We start from the raw sequence: 17739 nt of genomic DNA, 5'->3' as shown, positions 1-17739 counted from the left end.
CAGCATTTTATTACTTTAATTTCAGAATAACTGCTAAAAATAAACAGGATTACAGAATTGGAATGCTTTAACTGCCACCATAAACAGGGCTATAAAAACTAGTATTTTTTAACATTAAAATACTCGACTCAAGCAAGGCTCAACAGTATAATACACACCATAAATTCTTATTTAAAATAAAAAAAGTGAGAAATCTTACTTTATAACCCAGGATAAAGCTATATAATGCCCAGAACACTATAGAAGCACAGGGGACAACAACATACTTTACAAAGAATGCCTTAATGTACTTTAAAGACCAATATCTAACCTACTGTATGGATTCTGTCTAAAGTGTTGAATTAATTTAACTTGGTGCAGCTGGACATGAATAACTGGGTGGCCATTACTTATCATGCCGTGCCCAAATGCACTGGGTTTAGACACAAAGAAAGATGACCCCGCTATTAAACTATGTACCCTTAAGCCATTTTTGTTTGATAAGCAGTTTATTGACCAGATAAAAACACCTCCTACACTGCAGAAGGAATAGTCCAAGGATTATTTATTATTTATTTGCAGTTTCTTATATAGCGCAGCAGATTCCGTTGCGCTTTACAATAGTAAACAGTGATAAAACAAACTGGGTAACAACAGACAGACTTGGTGGTTAGAGGGCCCTGCTGCAAGCTTACAATCTATAGGGACATAGGAGGGAAACACAAGGACAGGCATCAGTAATAGCATAGCTGTCCCAACAAGTTACAAGTCCAGAAGGGAAGCTATATAATACATAAGTGCCTCAGAGGGTTATGCGTGTAGAACTTAAATATGATAGGCTTGCCTAAAGAGGTGAGTTTTCAGGGAACGCTTGAAAGTTTGGAGGCTAGCGGAGAGTCTAATTGTGCATGGAAGGGCATTCCATAGGATGGGAGCAGCCCGATGAAAGTCCTGTAATAGTGAATGGGAGCTAGTGATCCGCTCAGATGAGAGACGCAAATCTTGTGCAGAGCGGAGTGGTCGAGATGGGAGATATTGTGTGATAAGTGCAGAGATATATGCTGGTGCAGTATGGTTAATAGCTTTATATGCAAGTAGAAGTGTTTTATAGTGAATACGGTAATATACAGGCAACCAATGGAGGGATTGGCAGAGCGGATCAGCAGACGATAAGCGTCTTGCAAGGAAGATCAGCCTAGCAGCAGCATTCAGAATGGATTGCAGTGGTGAGAGTCTGTTCTTGGGTAGTCCAGTTAGGAGACTATTGCAATAATCAATGCGGGATATAATGAGTGCATGGATAAGAGATTTAATAGTGTCTTGTGTGAGATATGGTCGTATTTTGAATATGTTTTTTAGATGCATGTAACATGATTTGGAGACAGATTGAATGTGGGGAACAAAGGACAGGTCAGAGTCGAGGGTGACCCCTAAGCAACGAGCTTGTTGGGTAGGGTAGATTGTCGAGTTGTCAACAGTGATGGAGATATCTGGATGGTAACTGTTCTTAGTTGGCGGGAATATAAGTAATTCAGTTTTGGAAATATTGAGTTTGAGTTGGCGAGAAGACATCCAAAGTGAGATGGCAGAGAGACATTCAGAGACTCGGCCCAAAACCACTAGTGACAACTCTGGGGTTGATAGATAGATTTGAGTATCATCCGCATATAAGTGATACTGAAATCCGAAGGAGCTGATTAGTTTGCCAAGCGAGGAGGTATAGATTGAGAAAAGCAGAGGACCTAAGACTGAGCCTTGCGGAACTCCGACTGACAGAGGTAGTGAAGAGGAAGTAGAGTCAGAGAAGCGAACAGTGAAAGAGCGATCATCAAGGATGGAGCTACATCTTACCCATCCTGGCTTCAATAAACTTAGGGGCATTCACAGTTTTCCCAGAGGTGGGGGAGGGTAATAGAAGTGCCCTTTTCTAACCCATAGTAGCAACTACACACTCAAGGAACATTGTTGTTCGAAAGAGGAACACCCCATGTCTAAGCGGAGGTGCCCCTACAGTGGTTATTGTCGGCTGAGCATCATTATACCTTACATATTTTGGTTTCCCCCTCAAAAAAAATGATGTTTCCTGGTAGTTGCTGTTGGGGGTTAGAACAAATAAGCAGCTAAATGGGGTTTAATTTCAAAGGTAGAATTTGGGGTTTTGCTGCATAAAACAAGTTACCATAAGCCCAGCACAGGGGTGAAAAACAATGAGTAAGGACTTCAGTTTGCTAGTTCAAGAGGTAAATAATAATAAATAACAATAAAAAATAATAATACCAACAACAAACTCTTAATTATAAGTTTACGCATACAGTGAGGGGGACAGATTGTTTGAGACTGCGCATAGGTTTTTATGCGCATGTGCAGCCACTGTGTGAGAGCAAACACAGCGCATGCACACAGAAGTCCGGGCTGGGGGCGTGGAGCAGGGCAATTTGCATATTGGAACACCGAGCATTTCATGGGAGTTCCCATGAGAATGCTAGGCATTCCCATACTAATTGCCCGAGGAAGCGTGTGCGGATGTCAGCTGCCCACCCTCCTGTCCTTGCACAGGGCGCCGTGGATCACAAACACCATAGAGGTGTCTCAGATTTGCAAGAGCTGAAGAAATCATTCGATGGACACCGACCATCGAATGCTTCCCCCCCCCCCCCCTCCCCGCACCAAAGGCTGCGAATGGATTATGCAAATTACCCATTCACATGCCTGCGGAGTTCGGGGGGGGGCGGGCGGTCCAAAATTTGCAGCCTTGCGGTCCAAAATTTGCAGCCTTGCGAGTACACCCAAATAAGATTATAATCAGCCATTACTGTACATTTGCATCCAAAAGCTGGAAAATGCCCAACACCACTCATTTGCATAAATTGATTCAAGCAATTTGTCAAAATGAACATTTCTGTTGTTCCATGTTTGGGTGCAAACTGTTAATTGTCCTTTGCTCCCAAAAATTACCAGATTTTCATACCAAGCAGTCAGATTGGAAACATTATATTAGTTTGTATCCATCTTCAAGGTTTTTAGTTTTTTTTAAATAAGATTGTACAATAAACAACAATTGTTTGTTTAGGTGATGGAGTGGGACATCCAGTGCATTTATATATTTTTTTAAATCACTCATTTAAGGTGCCCATACATGGTGCGATGAACTCTGTGCTTTTAGTACTAGATTGCATTGTATCTAGCACAAAAAGCATTTCACAAAGCTGAACATTCACATCAGTCCCTGCCCAGTGGAGCTTACAATCTATATTCCATATCACATTTACACGCACAGACATACCTTCTAGGGTTAATTTTGTTGGAAGCTAATTGACCTACCAGTATATTTTGGGATTGTGGGACGAAACCAGAGTACCCGGAGTAAACCCATGCAAACACGGGGAGAATATACAAACTCCGCAGTTAGGGCCATGGTGGGAATAAAACGCTTGACACTGTCCCCGATTCCCTACTTTGAAAAATTCACTGTCACTCAGGAGTAAAAGCAGCTTCTTTTTTTTTTTTTTTTTTTTTTACAAATGAAGTTATTCCTAAAGAACAGACAAAGCTACATTTAAGAACGCAGAATTTACAGGTTATAGATAATTTACCATTTCCAGTGGCAAGACCAAGCAAGTAATCTTACGTTTTAAAAGTTAAGCATAGTTTTCCACTTACACAACCCTCCCCCGAAAATATATATAAAAAAACAAACATTATACCCGTAAAAGGACCTTAATTTAAACCATTTTGCAAGTACAACTCCATTCTAAAAATAGGCCATGAGAATAAAACTGCTGGAAGGAAAACACGAAAAAAGGCACATCACCAAATTTCTTTATTTAAGACATCTGCAGACATCATGGAAATCTACTGTATTCCACTACTGTAATTATGTGCATGTGTAACAAAAGAAAATATATACCCTCGGTACATTTACTTGGCTGAAGAAGACCATGTAGTTTAACCCCTGAATGGTTTGACATATTCATTTGACAGTCATTAGAAAGAGATTAGAACACTCCTACAATACAGCTCAAAGGCTCATTCAAATATACAGTATGATTACATGAAAGTTAAGTGAAAGAGAAATAAATGATTTTAAATGCAGTAGCTCAGACCAGACATGTATACAGGTGTGACTAAGCTTTAAGGTGGCCAGGGAAAATAAAAGTATGGCACCCATTGAAAATTGTTCTTTACAATTCTGGTTAAGCTCATAAGCCCCATACACACTAGAGGATACAGTACAAGATATCGCTCATAAAGGGCCTTCTGATATTGGTAATGAAGTGCGCTCCCATGCAATATTAACCATTGATGACTTCTTAACATGTAGGTCAATTTGGCTATTTAGCCAATGACCTGCACGTTCAGTGGATCCCGGTGTCATCACGGAACAATATTGTTTACCCAGATCGTTCAGTGTGTATGCACAGTATAAGGATCCGCGGCTGATATCTTATTATTTTGGCAGCGGATGATATTTTTAATTATACAATTTGCGGACATGAGCACCTAGGACCCCAGAAGCTGTAATGATTTTAGGCATCTTAAAAAGTTGTCTAGTAACTGACATCCAGTTTTGTATCATGGTTTAAGACATGGTGGGAACCAGGATTTGTTCACATGCTCTGTGAACAGGTTGGGCAGCCAACATTCAGAGACCGTCCACGTAAGGCTGGTAGCTACCCCCGCTCACATGGGGACGCAAAGCATTTTCTTGGGCGCACCCAGCGAACACCCCCTACCCGCCTATTGCACAACCACCCCCATCCCACCAGAAAGCGCCGCGGAGACTATGCAAATCCCTGAGGGCGCCCGAAGTGAAGACCTGCACATATTTGCTTATGTGGTTGCGAACCGATCAGAATGAGGGCCATGAACTTGGTAAATAGCACATCACAATACAGTGGCAGATCCAGCACTTGCTTTCTCCTGCAGCTGAACAATGATTCACACTAATGCCAAGTATAGGAAGATATACTCATATAAAGAGAAAATCTTCAACAGAAAAGCACAATCAAGTCCACCAGAAATACCAGTCAGTGGTGTAAACACACCTACTAGATGCCACAATGGTAAAAGGCACTTACAGTGACCCAATACAATATTTAGTACTAAAATTATTATACTCAGAGTAAAATTAATTAATTTTTAAGGGGTGCACCTGCAGCTCCGGTCTAAAGGTTGTTGAGCAGAAACCCTCCCAAATCTGGTTCTATCAAAGTTTTATAGTGTGTACAGACAGTCCGATTTCCTTTCCGATGTTGACGATATAGTCAACATCGGATCGGAATCGGATGCAGATCGCAAGGGTTTGAACCCTTGCGATCCTGATCCGATGCACGTTCACGTATCGGAAGCCAGAAAGTCTTGGCTGCCTTGACTATATAGTGCAGATCTGCACTATATTGTCAAGATTGTACGCAAATCGGATGTGCCTTGCGATCCGATCCCGATCCCATCTGATCGGATTGTGGATCGCATCTTAAGGCACATCTGACCGTGTGTACACACCATTACTTTAGGCATCTAAAAACCATATGCATTTGGGCACAACAAGTGCGGACAGTAATGAGCACCTGCAGAACAACTGAATATCGACTGCTGGGCACCTATCACTTAATTGTACCAAAAACAATTAAATTTTACCCTTCAAATGAGGAATATTATGAGCTATAATGCAGCAATGCTCCACGCCTTTCAACAAACCAACAGGAGTACAATGAACCAACTGGTTCTACACAAAAAAGAAGATAAGGTTTTGTAGCTTCTGTAAAATACTTTGCCAGCTGCGCAAAAATCCAGATCAGCATTACCAACTACTTGCCAGCTCCATCCTATGATCTATATGCTGAACACTTTGTTGTTCGGGTTGCTCCTCTTAGCTCCCAGCTCCTCTTTACATTGATATCCGCAACCTTGTCAGGTTCAAGTCTCCTAGAACTTGTTGAAGTTTAAAGTAGTTTCTGCACAGCATCAAAGCAGCAGTGATACCATGGAGTAATAACCTTAGAACCCCAGTCAGTCAGATAGGTGGCATTACACTGGCTCTAATTTTGTATCATTTTGATATTTTTCTTTATACCGACAATGGAGAAATATGTGGTCCTTCTGAATGACAGAGGGTCACCTCACATAAGGCAGCTGAGGTGAATCATTTTCTTTGACACACGGACTGTGTAAAGCTGTATCTCCTATTTTAATAACATTCTCTACAGTGTTTTTTCTGTTGAAGACACCTATCAAGTACTTTGCATAATTTGTGAAATGAACGCACCTGCAAAAGAAAGCAGCTTCTCCATTCCATATGAACCAAACCTTCCTAAAATGTGACAAAAAAATGGAATGGCAATATTACGCTTCACCTTGATTTCTATTTGTTAGTTTACACAGAAAAAGAATATCAGGTGCTTCCCATTACACATACAAACATACTTTAAATTTATGGAACTTAACCCAATAAATGCTTCCCAGCATACTATGTGACACGTAATTAAACACCATATGGCATATTATTCCCCCAACCACAACAAAATAATTCAGACAGCCAATCTAGGAACCTACAGTACATTGTAGAACAGGGTTGGGATCATTTGGTCTACAGCATGATGGTCATCAGTCATTATGTCAACACCATTAGGTCGACATGGGAAAAGGTTGACATGGGTCTAGGTCGACGTGGTTCTAGGTGGAAAGGTCATTAGTTCGACAGGTCGTTAGTTCGACAATGTCTAGGTCGACAGTGAAAAGGTCGACATGGGGTTTTTCACTGTTTTTTTACCTGAATGTAAAAACACACAGTCGACACGGACACAGTTTAAAGTGCTCCGCATCGCTCGCTACGCTCGGCACACTATGTTATTCTCCCACCACGCCCTAGTGGATGGTAGGGCATGAAATACTGCCCGTCGGCACAAAAAAAAAGTGAAACACCCCATGTCGACCTTTTGACTGTCAACCTAGACAGTGTCGAACTAATGACCTGTCGACCTAGAACCATGTCAACCTTTTCCCATGTCGACCAAATGACTGTCTACCATCATGCTGTAGACCAAATGACCGCATCCCATAGAACGGCAGAAATTAAACAGCCAAATGGCGTAATAAGACATATCTGCTGTAAACTTATGAAGGTATGAAGCATACAACAATTCACAAACAAAAACTTAAAAAAAAAGTAAAAAAATAAAGTAACTGCATTGAATTCAAGTGTCAAACAGTAGCAACTCTATCATCATTGGAGCAAGAGTGAGTACAACAGCACTGAAGCGAATGAAGAACACATTACAGAATAGGGAACACTGCATTCCCAACGTTATAGTCTTGGAAAGTGAAGCCGATCAGGAATCGCTGCTTGGTGAATGCACTGTAACATACATTACATAATTTTAATATATACAATATTTACTTAGAACATTTAAATTAAACACCATGTTAGGAAAACACAATAGCAAAATTAAACATTTTAAAACGGGAAAGAAAGAAGAACATTAGCAAAGGAACACAGTCCTGAATTTTACATGTGTAGCATTAAAATGGGCTTGTCTGGGGCAATTGCCCCTAAGTTGTAAGCAGATCACATCAAAATCAGAATACTTCCTATTAAGATCAGAATTATGAGCAGAAAATGTCACTATAGAAAATGTAATAAATAGTCAAGTAAATACTGTATTTAGGAGTATAAAGTACCTAGCAAAGCAAAAAAGAAATCAATTAACTGGTTTCTACATTTGAAAGAAAATGATCAACAATACAGAAGAATGAATGGGAAATAACATTGTCTATGCTTCTGAGAAGGCCATTTCATTTGTCCGATTGAGAAGTTGTTGCCCAGTCAGCAATTGTCAGTAGCAGGATAATCCTCCCAGTGCTACTGAACCAGGTCATATACAAATCATTAAAAAAGAGAACAGCATAAAGTATGGAACTTATAACTCCCACCATTTGAGAAGAATATAGATTTTTTTTTGTTCATTCAGACAATTTAAAAAAAAAAAAAACATAGTGCGGGGCTGAAAACATTTAGTAAATCCCCTACTAGACCTTTACTTTGCCTTAGCGTCTGGGAGAAAGGGTGGCATTGAGAAAATTATTTGGAGACGCCGGGGTTTATTTCCTAAGATGGAATGCTGCTATGGGTAACCAAATCAGATTCTATTATCTTCTAAAAAATTGCTCAATAAAGAAGTAGAATATGATTGGTTGCTATAGGCAACATATCTTCAATAGAACTCCCAAAGACTCCACGGTTCCTAGAAAAACATCTGCGCATTACAAAGTTCTACCAACAATATCATTTTTGTGATTGCACAAGGAGATTGGAGAAAAAAAAAATATATAGAACTCGTAAAATCTCAAAATACTAAAAGAGGTAATACAATCAGTATGCCATAACGTACGCTTTATGAATCCATTTCCCCCACAGCTAGATCGACAAGCAAACACAAAAAGGAAGTTTTCAGTTTCATCTGTATTTGGAAGGGGGTAAAAAAAGGGGGGGGGGGATTTAGCAGCTATTTTTAGTCACTTTCCATGACTTTACCGTTTACTTCCTTAAATAGAAGTCTGGATGTTTATCTGCAACCAGCTGAAATCCAAGGGGTTCAAAGGGAGAAAAAAAAAACACAACACAAAGCCAAGTAGTAAGCACCACACAGCAGGGTCACGCTTTGTATTAAGGTAAAGGGTGGTGCTGGACATTTACACCCAGTTTTGTGTCTGGGATTTAACCAGAATGTTTGGCACAGACGTCATTACACTACTACACTCTTCCAGAGATTTCCCAGAACTTAACATCTGCTTTAAAAAAAAAAAAAAAGTAAACTTGTTGCCTACATACGAGGAGTGGAGAAAGAACTACATTGGGTCAGCCTACATATATCTGGGCCACCAATCACGGCAGTATTGCTATTTAAAAGGTCATCAACTCTGTAAAATCTGCAGGGAAAATAGCAACAGGGATTATAACCAGAGGTTAGGAGCAGAATGCTGGACCTGGTAGAAAGGGGTCATGTTGTAGGGTCACAGTCTATTTTGGGAGCATTTCCTGTCATGCTTTCTTTATTACCTTGTAAATTCCCTCCAGATTAAGCGCATGGTAGAATGCTCGGTGGAATACATCACTTTATTTTAAACAAACTATATATGCCACCTGTTTTCAGCATGGCTTCGGAGGAGGTGCACACAACTGCAGAAGAATGGGCTCTGTGCCCGTTCACACATAGAAGCTGGGAAGATGGGCTCAAACTAAAGTACACCTTTGTCATTAGTTTCCATATGTAGCACGGTTGGCGGATAAAAAGTCTATCAGCAGTAAATAGGTGTGAAGAAGAACTTAATGAAATATACACAATGGTAAATATTTCAACCCTATGAAACGAAGGCTATCTTAGTGGGTGTTTAATAAGATTGAAAAGTGCTTCGCAGCGCCGGACAAAGGGCAAAAAAAGAACAGTACAGGTAGACAAAATGTAACATTACAATAAATAAATAACAAAAATAGAGAACAGGTAACAAAGAGCATCGCAATTCAATACACTGTACAGCTTAGATGTAAGTAGCTAGTGAGTAACCAGTGAACTACTATGGGCTGGCGGCCATAGATAGAGATGAGCCATAGCCATCTGGGGAGCATGCGGACAAGGATGGTTGCTGAATAAGAGAGCTCTATGTGAAATGTGAGGAGAAGAGGGCTTTGACAACAGGGAGGGAAGATGGCCCTGCTCAGAGGAGCTAACAATCTAGTGGGAAGGGGCGATCGACCGAGGACATGAGATACAGACCCTATCAATGTATATAACGTACTAAACATATTAGATGGCGGGCGTGGCTTGGCCGGCAATGTGAGCGGGTGCGGGGACTGAAAGCTCTGTGTACATCCTTTTAATATATCCTCCCCCGAGACCCGTGGAATCTCGCTACTCATTGCTGCTGGCCCCGGAGCTGCTCCTGTGCTCCCTGCACTAACTGTGAATCTCCGTGGCAGCGTGTGGAGACTTGGCTGATCTGCGGGGCCTGCTCCGATCCGTGAGTCCTCTCTCCTGTGTGCGGGTGCCATTTTGGGAGCTCCAGCGGCTCTGGCTGGGTACCGGCACTTCTGGAGTGCAAACCCATAATTTGAATACGCGGGACCTACTGCCTGGTGATCTGGTGGGTGGGGACGCCCGGAGACCCTCCGGTGAATTGGCGGGAGCTGTCTCTATTGAGGCGCACTGCTTGGCCGCACAGAGGGGCCGGCGCCATCTTGTCTGCCCGACTCCTGGGTTGCGGTGCCTGCGACGAGTTGATCTTGTCTCCGCTGGACTTAACAGGCACTCCTGAATATCTGGAATCTACAGTGTTGGGTCTGCATTAGGGTGAGGTGCTGACTTCTGATACAGCTACTTGACATTTACTACACTATATCTGTGACGAGGTTTGGAGTGAGGGACACTGTTATAGCCTGCTTGCCTGCTCATTATTATTCGACTACTGCACTTGGCTCCTTTGAAGCTGAGGGTGGATTTTACTCGAAATATTCATATTCCTATCCACTCTGCGCTACACAAGATTATGGAACTATCCGTTAAACAAATCATCCTGGCGATCCAAGCCTCCACTTCCAGGTTACTAAAAAAGTTTGAAGATATACAATATGGGACTCCTCCTCCTGCTTGTCCCCCTGTGGATACTGTGGAGGATATGGGGATCGTAGAGGGTGACCTGCATATATACACCATAACTGGGAACCCTATGCCTCATATAACAGCTCCGGATATGCGTTTTTTCTTGGCTAATCCTGCAATAAAAATTTTGGGGGACGTTATGGATCTCTGGGACCTTTTGCTAGTCACCAATGATTGTTGCCCGGTTTATCTCAGGGTTGCTGAACCCAAATCTCTCATTACCACTTCTTCTCCTTTCCTTTTTGGACTTGAGGACTGGCCGGATTAATGTTCTCTACTATACCGCGGCCCATTCACGGCACCGAAAACTGGCCGGACTAGATCCTGTAATATAGCACCCTGGGATGCTCAATTCCTATCTTGTTCTATTTTATTACTTTTTCAATAGAATACTGTTATATATATATATCCTGCTTTTATTTTCTTATTGTCACAGAAACTATATGTATGCTATACCCTTGAATATTGTATGTAAAATACACATATCTCCTGTGTTAGTGCTGGCTTATGCCTATCATAGCTATCATAGCTTAAGATCCTTCTTCTTTTGCCCTAACTACTCATCCGATAAACTATTCTGTTCATAAGGTGGGAGGGGGGGGGCGGTACTAGTTGGTAGCATAGTAGTATAGTTAGATGGGGGGGGGTACAGTTAAGTTATGGGCTCCAGGTACACCTCAGTTGGGGATGGGTAGTACAGGGTGGGGGGTTTTAGGGGAGGGTTGTTTTGGTCGTTAGGGGGGGGTGGTTTGCTTTGGGTAGGGGGTTAAGGGATGGGTTGCTTCACTAGGGATTTATTTTTATTGTTATGGGTTGATGATGCTATAGTATCAATAATATTTTTTGGCATTTCTTTTTGCTTCGATATGTAAAATGTAACTTTTTCTATACAACATATGTGATTATGCACGTTATATTAAGATATGCACTCCTGTTTTATTACATTATACACATGCCCGACTGGCGCCTTCGGGTATTTCTGATTCACTATATGCAGTCAGTGCTCTTTACATCCTGTTACGAATATATACTGAATAATGATCTTATTGCTTTGTGATACATCCTTTCGCTCAATTGCTATATGCCATATGTATGCTGTAGTGTCTACCCGCTTGGGTTTGGGTTATTATTTGTACTTTGCAAAAATCAATAAAAACTATTGAATTAAAAAAAAAACATATTAGATGGCATCTTATTCACCAACAAAAGGGCAACACCTACAGGAATTTCTCGCTTAGCCTGCCTGGAAAAACACATGCATGTTGTGGCAGCACTCGAACTTACTGCAACATGTAGGTCTTAAAACTATGAATACGTAGTCTGATAGCAGTAGAGTAAAAGCAATACATGAATGCCTTACGTGGAACAGTTTATAGAAGCAGAGATGGGAAAAAAGGCTGAGGCATAATTTTTTTCTGAATTTACATCAATTTCAATACACAGCAGCCAAGGTAGAAGGTGTTAAACATGGCAGCCGTTTACATCCATTTCCCATGCAGAACTGTAACATTTTACAAATCAGATCATTGGCAACAGAAGAACATTATGAGCTACATAATATCACAGTATTGACTTCAAAATGTAATAACTGGACATTGGTTTAAAAAAAAAAGGGGGGGGGGGGGGGACTAAAAAGGTCAGTTAAATATTTAACAGCTTGTTAAATCAAGCTTTTGGAGTATACTGTATTAAGTATCATCAGTTTTAAACACCAGTTGTAAGCACAACATAATTAGTAGATGCCAGCTTAAGCTTTCAGTTCAAATTGTAAAAAACAAATGGATTGTACATTCGGGAACCAGTCTTCATGAACTATAAAAAAAAAGTCACAGTTATAAAGCATATCAGAATATGCTGGCGCTACATACTGTAAATAAATGTTAACAAATAATAAAACTAGTTGTTACTGCTAACTTCACCGTTTCATTTCTTCCTGAGTATTTAGAGGTTTCGTTAAGAGAGTGTTCTCATAAAGAGTTCTTAAGAGATGGAAAATAAGGAGACACAACAGGATCCCTACATACTGTAGTAATCATTTCATGCACAAAGGAAACTGGGACACAACTTTTCCTGCAGATTCATACATAGACTGGCTTGTTCACTTGCACAAATAAAGCCACTTGAGTCCATTCTTACACAGCAAACAGTAGCATTAAGAGGCAAAGTGATGAGTACTCTCCAAAAAGAACACACAATAATACAAACACTTGTACAGCAAAAAAAAGTCAAAAGCTCAATAAGATCAAGTACACACTGTGCAGCAGAAGCTATGCACTTTCATCTCTATAAGACAGCAAAATGCATACCTCAAGGCAAACATTTACCGTCTGGGAGGACGAATTCCAGAAAAGGATAGCTTGATCCCACATTTACACATGCCCCAAGTTCGGAGCTCTATGAGGAACTCTCAGCTGTACCCAAGTGCTTTATGGAAGAGGCAGAGAGGGGACCGGCTTGTGCATATTAAGGATTGCTGGCACAGGACCAAGATGGGGAGGCACTAAATCCAGAGTTAGCAGAGCCAAGCAGCCTCATATGTAGGGAGATTTATGGGGAACACCACACTTCTCTATTCCCACCCAAATCTGGAGCTGAAACCACAGGGCAAGTAATGTATATACAGCTAAATGTAATCTGACAGAATCTGACACTTCGATCTGGCTTGCATATAACTTGTTCTGCACAGAAAAGTATAATTGGCAAATTGAATTTGCGCAGTTTCCTAATGTCCATTAATGCTTCTCTGTTTTTTTTTTGTTTTAAAACAAGCTTTTACCCTACACCATTTACAGTTTAAAACAGATACGGTTTGTAATTAGATGTGATCAATTGTACTATATAGTAGATTGCACTTTTAGTGAGGGAAAGACAGCCACTCATTTCCTCCATAATTAGAGTGACTATCAAATGAGAGATCACTCTTTCCCACTCTATAAATCAATCTACAGGCTCAAATCTTTCCAGCTCCCCTCAATCAGTGAGACATAAAAGGAGAATGGGCAATCTGCACAGCCATGAATAAATGCCAGAAAGCACCAACAAGTCTGGCACTAAATAGGACAGCTGCTTCAGCAAACAGCGCCAAGGACCAAAACACACAGCACGCTCACTGACACCTTTAGCTAGGTAATGTGGAAAAACCTGAGGAGAAATGGAAAAAAAAAACATTGATTTTAATGTACCAGCTTTTTAAGTCATAAAAGCATTGGAAGGAGATGAACATTAATGTTTTACACACGTGCAGTACAAGGTATTTAACATTTGGGAATAGATCTGTTGACCCAGGTTTTTGCATTTTTTATTTCCCCTGTAAAAAAAAAACGAATTCAACACTTAAACATCTACACCAGTGGTTCTCAACCTCGGTCCTCAAGTACCCCCCCCCCCCCCCCCCCCCAATACATCACCCGGCAGGTGCACTCATTATACACCGACACATTTTAAAAGATTACAGGTGGAGCTAGTTATTTCACCTGTGATTCCTGTGAGGAGACCTGGAAAACGTGCACTGTTGGGGGTACTTGAGGACCAAGGATGAGAACCACTGATCTACACAACCAAAAGTCACCATCCATGACAAGAGGCAATGTCCTTCATGGAACCAAGCAAAATGACAGAGGGATAAATAACCTATGCTCTGTTTGCTTGCAAAGAAAACATCATTGAACTGTACTTCTGTTCTATGAATGAAATCTACATCTGTAAACCTTAAACATGAACACCTTTATAACACTGAAAAAACACTTCCAGCTTGTATGCCCTAAGGTCACAGACATTCCAGGCTATTTGGCCAATACACATTTGAGCATTTTCTTTAGTGATGGAAGACCAGCGTTCGAGGAGTATTGATCTGCTGCACAAATTCCAGCACTGTGTCTATGTCAGCAGCTCTCTAGGAATCAGTTGTATAGCTGCCCATACACGGCCCGATACGGTCGTGCGTTGTGGGCTTAAATCACATCACATTGCATTGCGTGTGCATGCAATGTGATGAGAACGAAGTACAAAAAGTATGTGCAAGCACATACTTTTTGTACTGTGCGATGAGGTGCCGCGGGAGCGCGCACCTCAAAGCAAGGAACGCACAGCCCGGCATCGGGCCGTGTATGGGCAGCTTAAGTCTTTGCTCTGCCTGCTTGGTGTTTTATGTTGTGCAGGCATCTCTATATAAAAACCACAGGTCATAACTTTTATTGTGTAGTAAGTTCTAGCTCAGCAGGTTTCAGGAGTCACAATTATTAAAAAATGTAAACTTGAGAACTTTCCTTTGCTGGAACATATAGTAACTGAATAACTGAGTAAACCTAAAATGCATATAGAAAATGAACAGGTTCTGCAAGCAACAAGTAAATGCTAGCTCATTAAATATGGTCCAACTGAGAAAAAAAAAATCAATATCAATGAGAGTATCAGTAATGCACTTAGGTGGTTTCAATCAAATTAGCTAGAACAAATGTAGGCAGGCTGCGGTTCTCTCTGAGTGGAGCCACATTTTCTTGTAGTCCGAGTCATGTACAATGTTCTGGGAAACATAGTTCCACAATAAAGTCACATATTGCATAAGTCTAACCTACAGTATACACATATTGGGTGTAATTCCATTGTTTTTGAGCACCAGATTTGCTGTCTAAATTGACAAGATAAACAATTCAAATTTTTTTTTTGTTTTGTTTTTTAAATCTCACCCAAAAAAACTGTTAGGTGACATAAAGTAACTAATCCAGTCCGGACACAACACAAAAAGATCAGTGTGTAGGCATCCATATGGGTCACTTCAGAACATGTGGGCCCTGCAAGCAAAAATGCCCCTGTCTGCTCACGCCAGAATAAAGAAACAATCGATTTACTCAGTTGTGCGCCATCTAGCGGCTAGCACAAAAAACAATTGGATATGGTCTAATAAATGGGCACAACAGATAATTCTGTATCTTGGAACGTTTTTGCTTAAGCTATTTTCTCAGCCTTCCATGTGTTCTCTAGAGAAAGCAATTGCAATATATTTGGGGGGAAGACAGGGAAAAAAAATAGTGGGAGCATTTGTAATACATGGTAAATACTATTATGTTGTCTGCTCGGAAATACTTAAAGCCAAATGTAAAGCGAGTGTGACAAGCAGAAAGTGAGAGATTTTTAAAGCAGCAATCAATTACATGGCACAAATCAACCTGGTTTTTCAGTGTAAACGATTGCCGCTTTAAACAAATGTGAAAATACTCCCAAAATCTCTCACTTTCTACTTGTCACACCCGATTATATTCGGCCCTTAATATGTCATTTTGTGACAGGTGCAGAACACTTTAATAAGTATAATTAAAAGGACATTATTCAAATAAGAAATCCAAAAGGTAAAATACATTATACCATTAATCATTATTAGGGAGTATTTGTCTTTCACAATCTATTCAGATAGTCAATTCAAGACTGCAAGCCGATGGCTCAGTTGGTAAAGGCAATACGCCCAGGATTTTTGTTATTTAACTGAAAACATTCACGAATAGAAGTGACAAACCAACTTTAATATCACATAACACGGCATTTATGCCAAATAATCTGGTAGAACATCTCTTGAAAGAAAGAGAATGCTATTGACCTGGGTACAATGCCATCGGATATCAACAAGATTAGGGACCGCTATGTTTTTCACAAAACTAAAATATTCATGTCAACAATATTAGTGCCGTAGTGTCTTCATAGATGTTCAGCAATTAGCTCAACTCTGGCACAAGGAATTAGACATGTCGTCAATGTGCCTAACAAAACCACATTAGCAGCCATCAAGTATGGAGGAATAGGAGTTTAATAGGATGTGTTTAAAGCATACACAATACTTTATAAGCAATCGGCATGGCTTAAATAAGAGTGTAACTTAATATATAAAGTGTAGTCAGATACTGAACCCTAGTGTAATAGTTCCCAAATTTCCCAGGTTCCAGGGTACAATGCAGTGCTTGTCAAACCCACTACATCTGGTGTTAAATGCATATTCAGATGTTTATTTCATCCAACAGCCCCCTTACATCCAGCATTCATTTTATATTCAGATACTCTGCAAAAATGTGTAAAAGAACATTGTTATTACTTGCCATCCATAGGTACAGTTGTGTATGGTTAGACAGGTTTACACTTCTGTTTGACCAAGTCGCTTCTAATCATCATCTGGCAGCACTAGTTGCTGCCAAGCAGAAGAAAGACATGAAGAGGAGAAGTGAAAGTCACGGGGAGAGGGAGAAGGTGTCCTGCAAATGGACAGTGATTGTGGAAGCAGATGAGCGAGAAATCATACATACAGTATATTATATATGGGGGGGGAGACGACTAAGAACTACATATGGCAGTGGTTCGAAAACCTTTTTGAACCATGGCGCCCTAGAATATCAGAATATTTTTCACGGCATCCCTAGGTCAAAAGTGTCTTGTTGATAAAATTAGAAAAAATTGTAAATTAAGTAAATTGCATTTAAATGTCATCCTAAGGATCAATTATGTAGTGAGGAACCAGATTTGCTTTTGTTTGTCCATATATTTAATGATTGGCAGGGCCCCAACTCTGGTTTTGCCTATTGTTTTACCCATAACTGTTATGAATTTCAATTAAGGAGCACGGTGCCAATCGCTAATATATAAATTTTTTAATAGTTTTTTATTTTTATATTTTTTTGTGTAGTACTGGCCGGTACTTCTATGTAATTGAATTGTCTATTGCATGTTTTTATATAAGCAAAATTAATTTTTATTGGTTAATAAAGAACAACTAAATATACACCTGACTCAGCGCTATCTCTAATTCTTTCTTATGAATTTCCCCTAGACCACCAGTCCAAGGCACCCCTGCAAGTTTCCCAAGGCACCCCAGGGTGCCTAGGTACACAGTTTGGGAACCACTGACATATGGGTTAGAAAGACACAGGTACGCCTACAAAATTGTAGAGAAGTCCAAAGGGAATGACAGATACATGGAGGACAGCAGAGGCAGACACAGATGATGGGAAAAACATATACTGGACATACTATATACCCAAGATGAATGTACTTATATTTAAGAATAGCCAGATAGGCAGCCTTTCAAGTTCACAGAAAAGTAAAGTAAATTGGAAATCTGGATAGCAAA

General features: G+C 40.4%; 1 protein-coding gene across 5 annotated transcripts in view; it reads right to left on the bottom strand.

Annotated features, from left to right (window-relative positions):
• DGKH (diacylglycerol kinase eta) overlaps window positions 1-17739 on the bottom strand; it is a 248423-nt gene that overhangs the window by 187355 nt on the left and 43329 nt on the right. The window contains exon 1 of one of the 5 annotated variants that reach the window (XM_083168929.1): window positions 12938-13032. The exons of the other annotated variants lie outside the window; for them this stretch is intronic. Coding sequence (XP_083025055.1) covers window positions 12938-13000 — 63 coding nt within the window. The 5' untranslated portion in view covers window positions 13001-13032. Of the gene's footprint in view, window positions 1-12937; window positions 13033-17739 lie in introns of those variants that run through there. 5 annotated transcript variants of the gene reach the window in all.

Source organism: Crinia signifera, chromosome 2 (genome assembly GCF_055691185.1).
Source record: "Crinia signifera chromosome 2, ASM5569118v1, whole genome shotgun sequence".
NCBI classification, from domain to species: domain Eukaryota; kingdom Metazoa; phylum Chordata; class Amphibia; order Anura; family Myobatrachidae; genus Crinia; species Crinia signifera.
The sequence above is the reverse complement of the archived record's forward strand: the minus strand, read 5'-3'. Positions and strand labels throughout refer to the sequence as shown.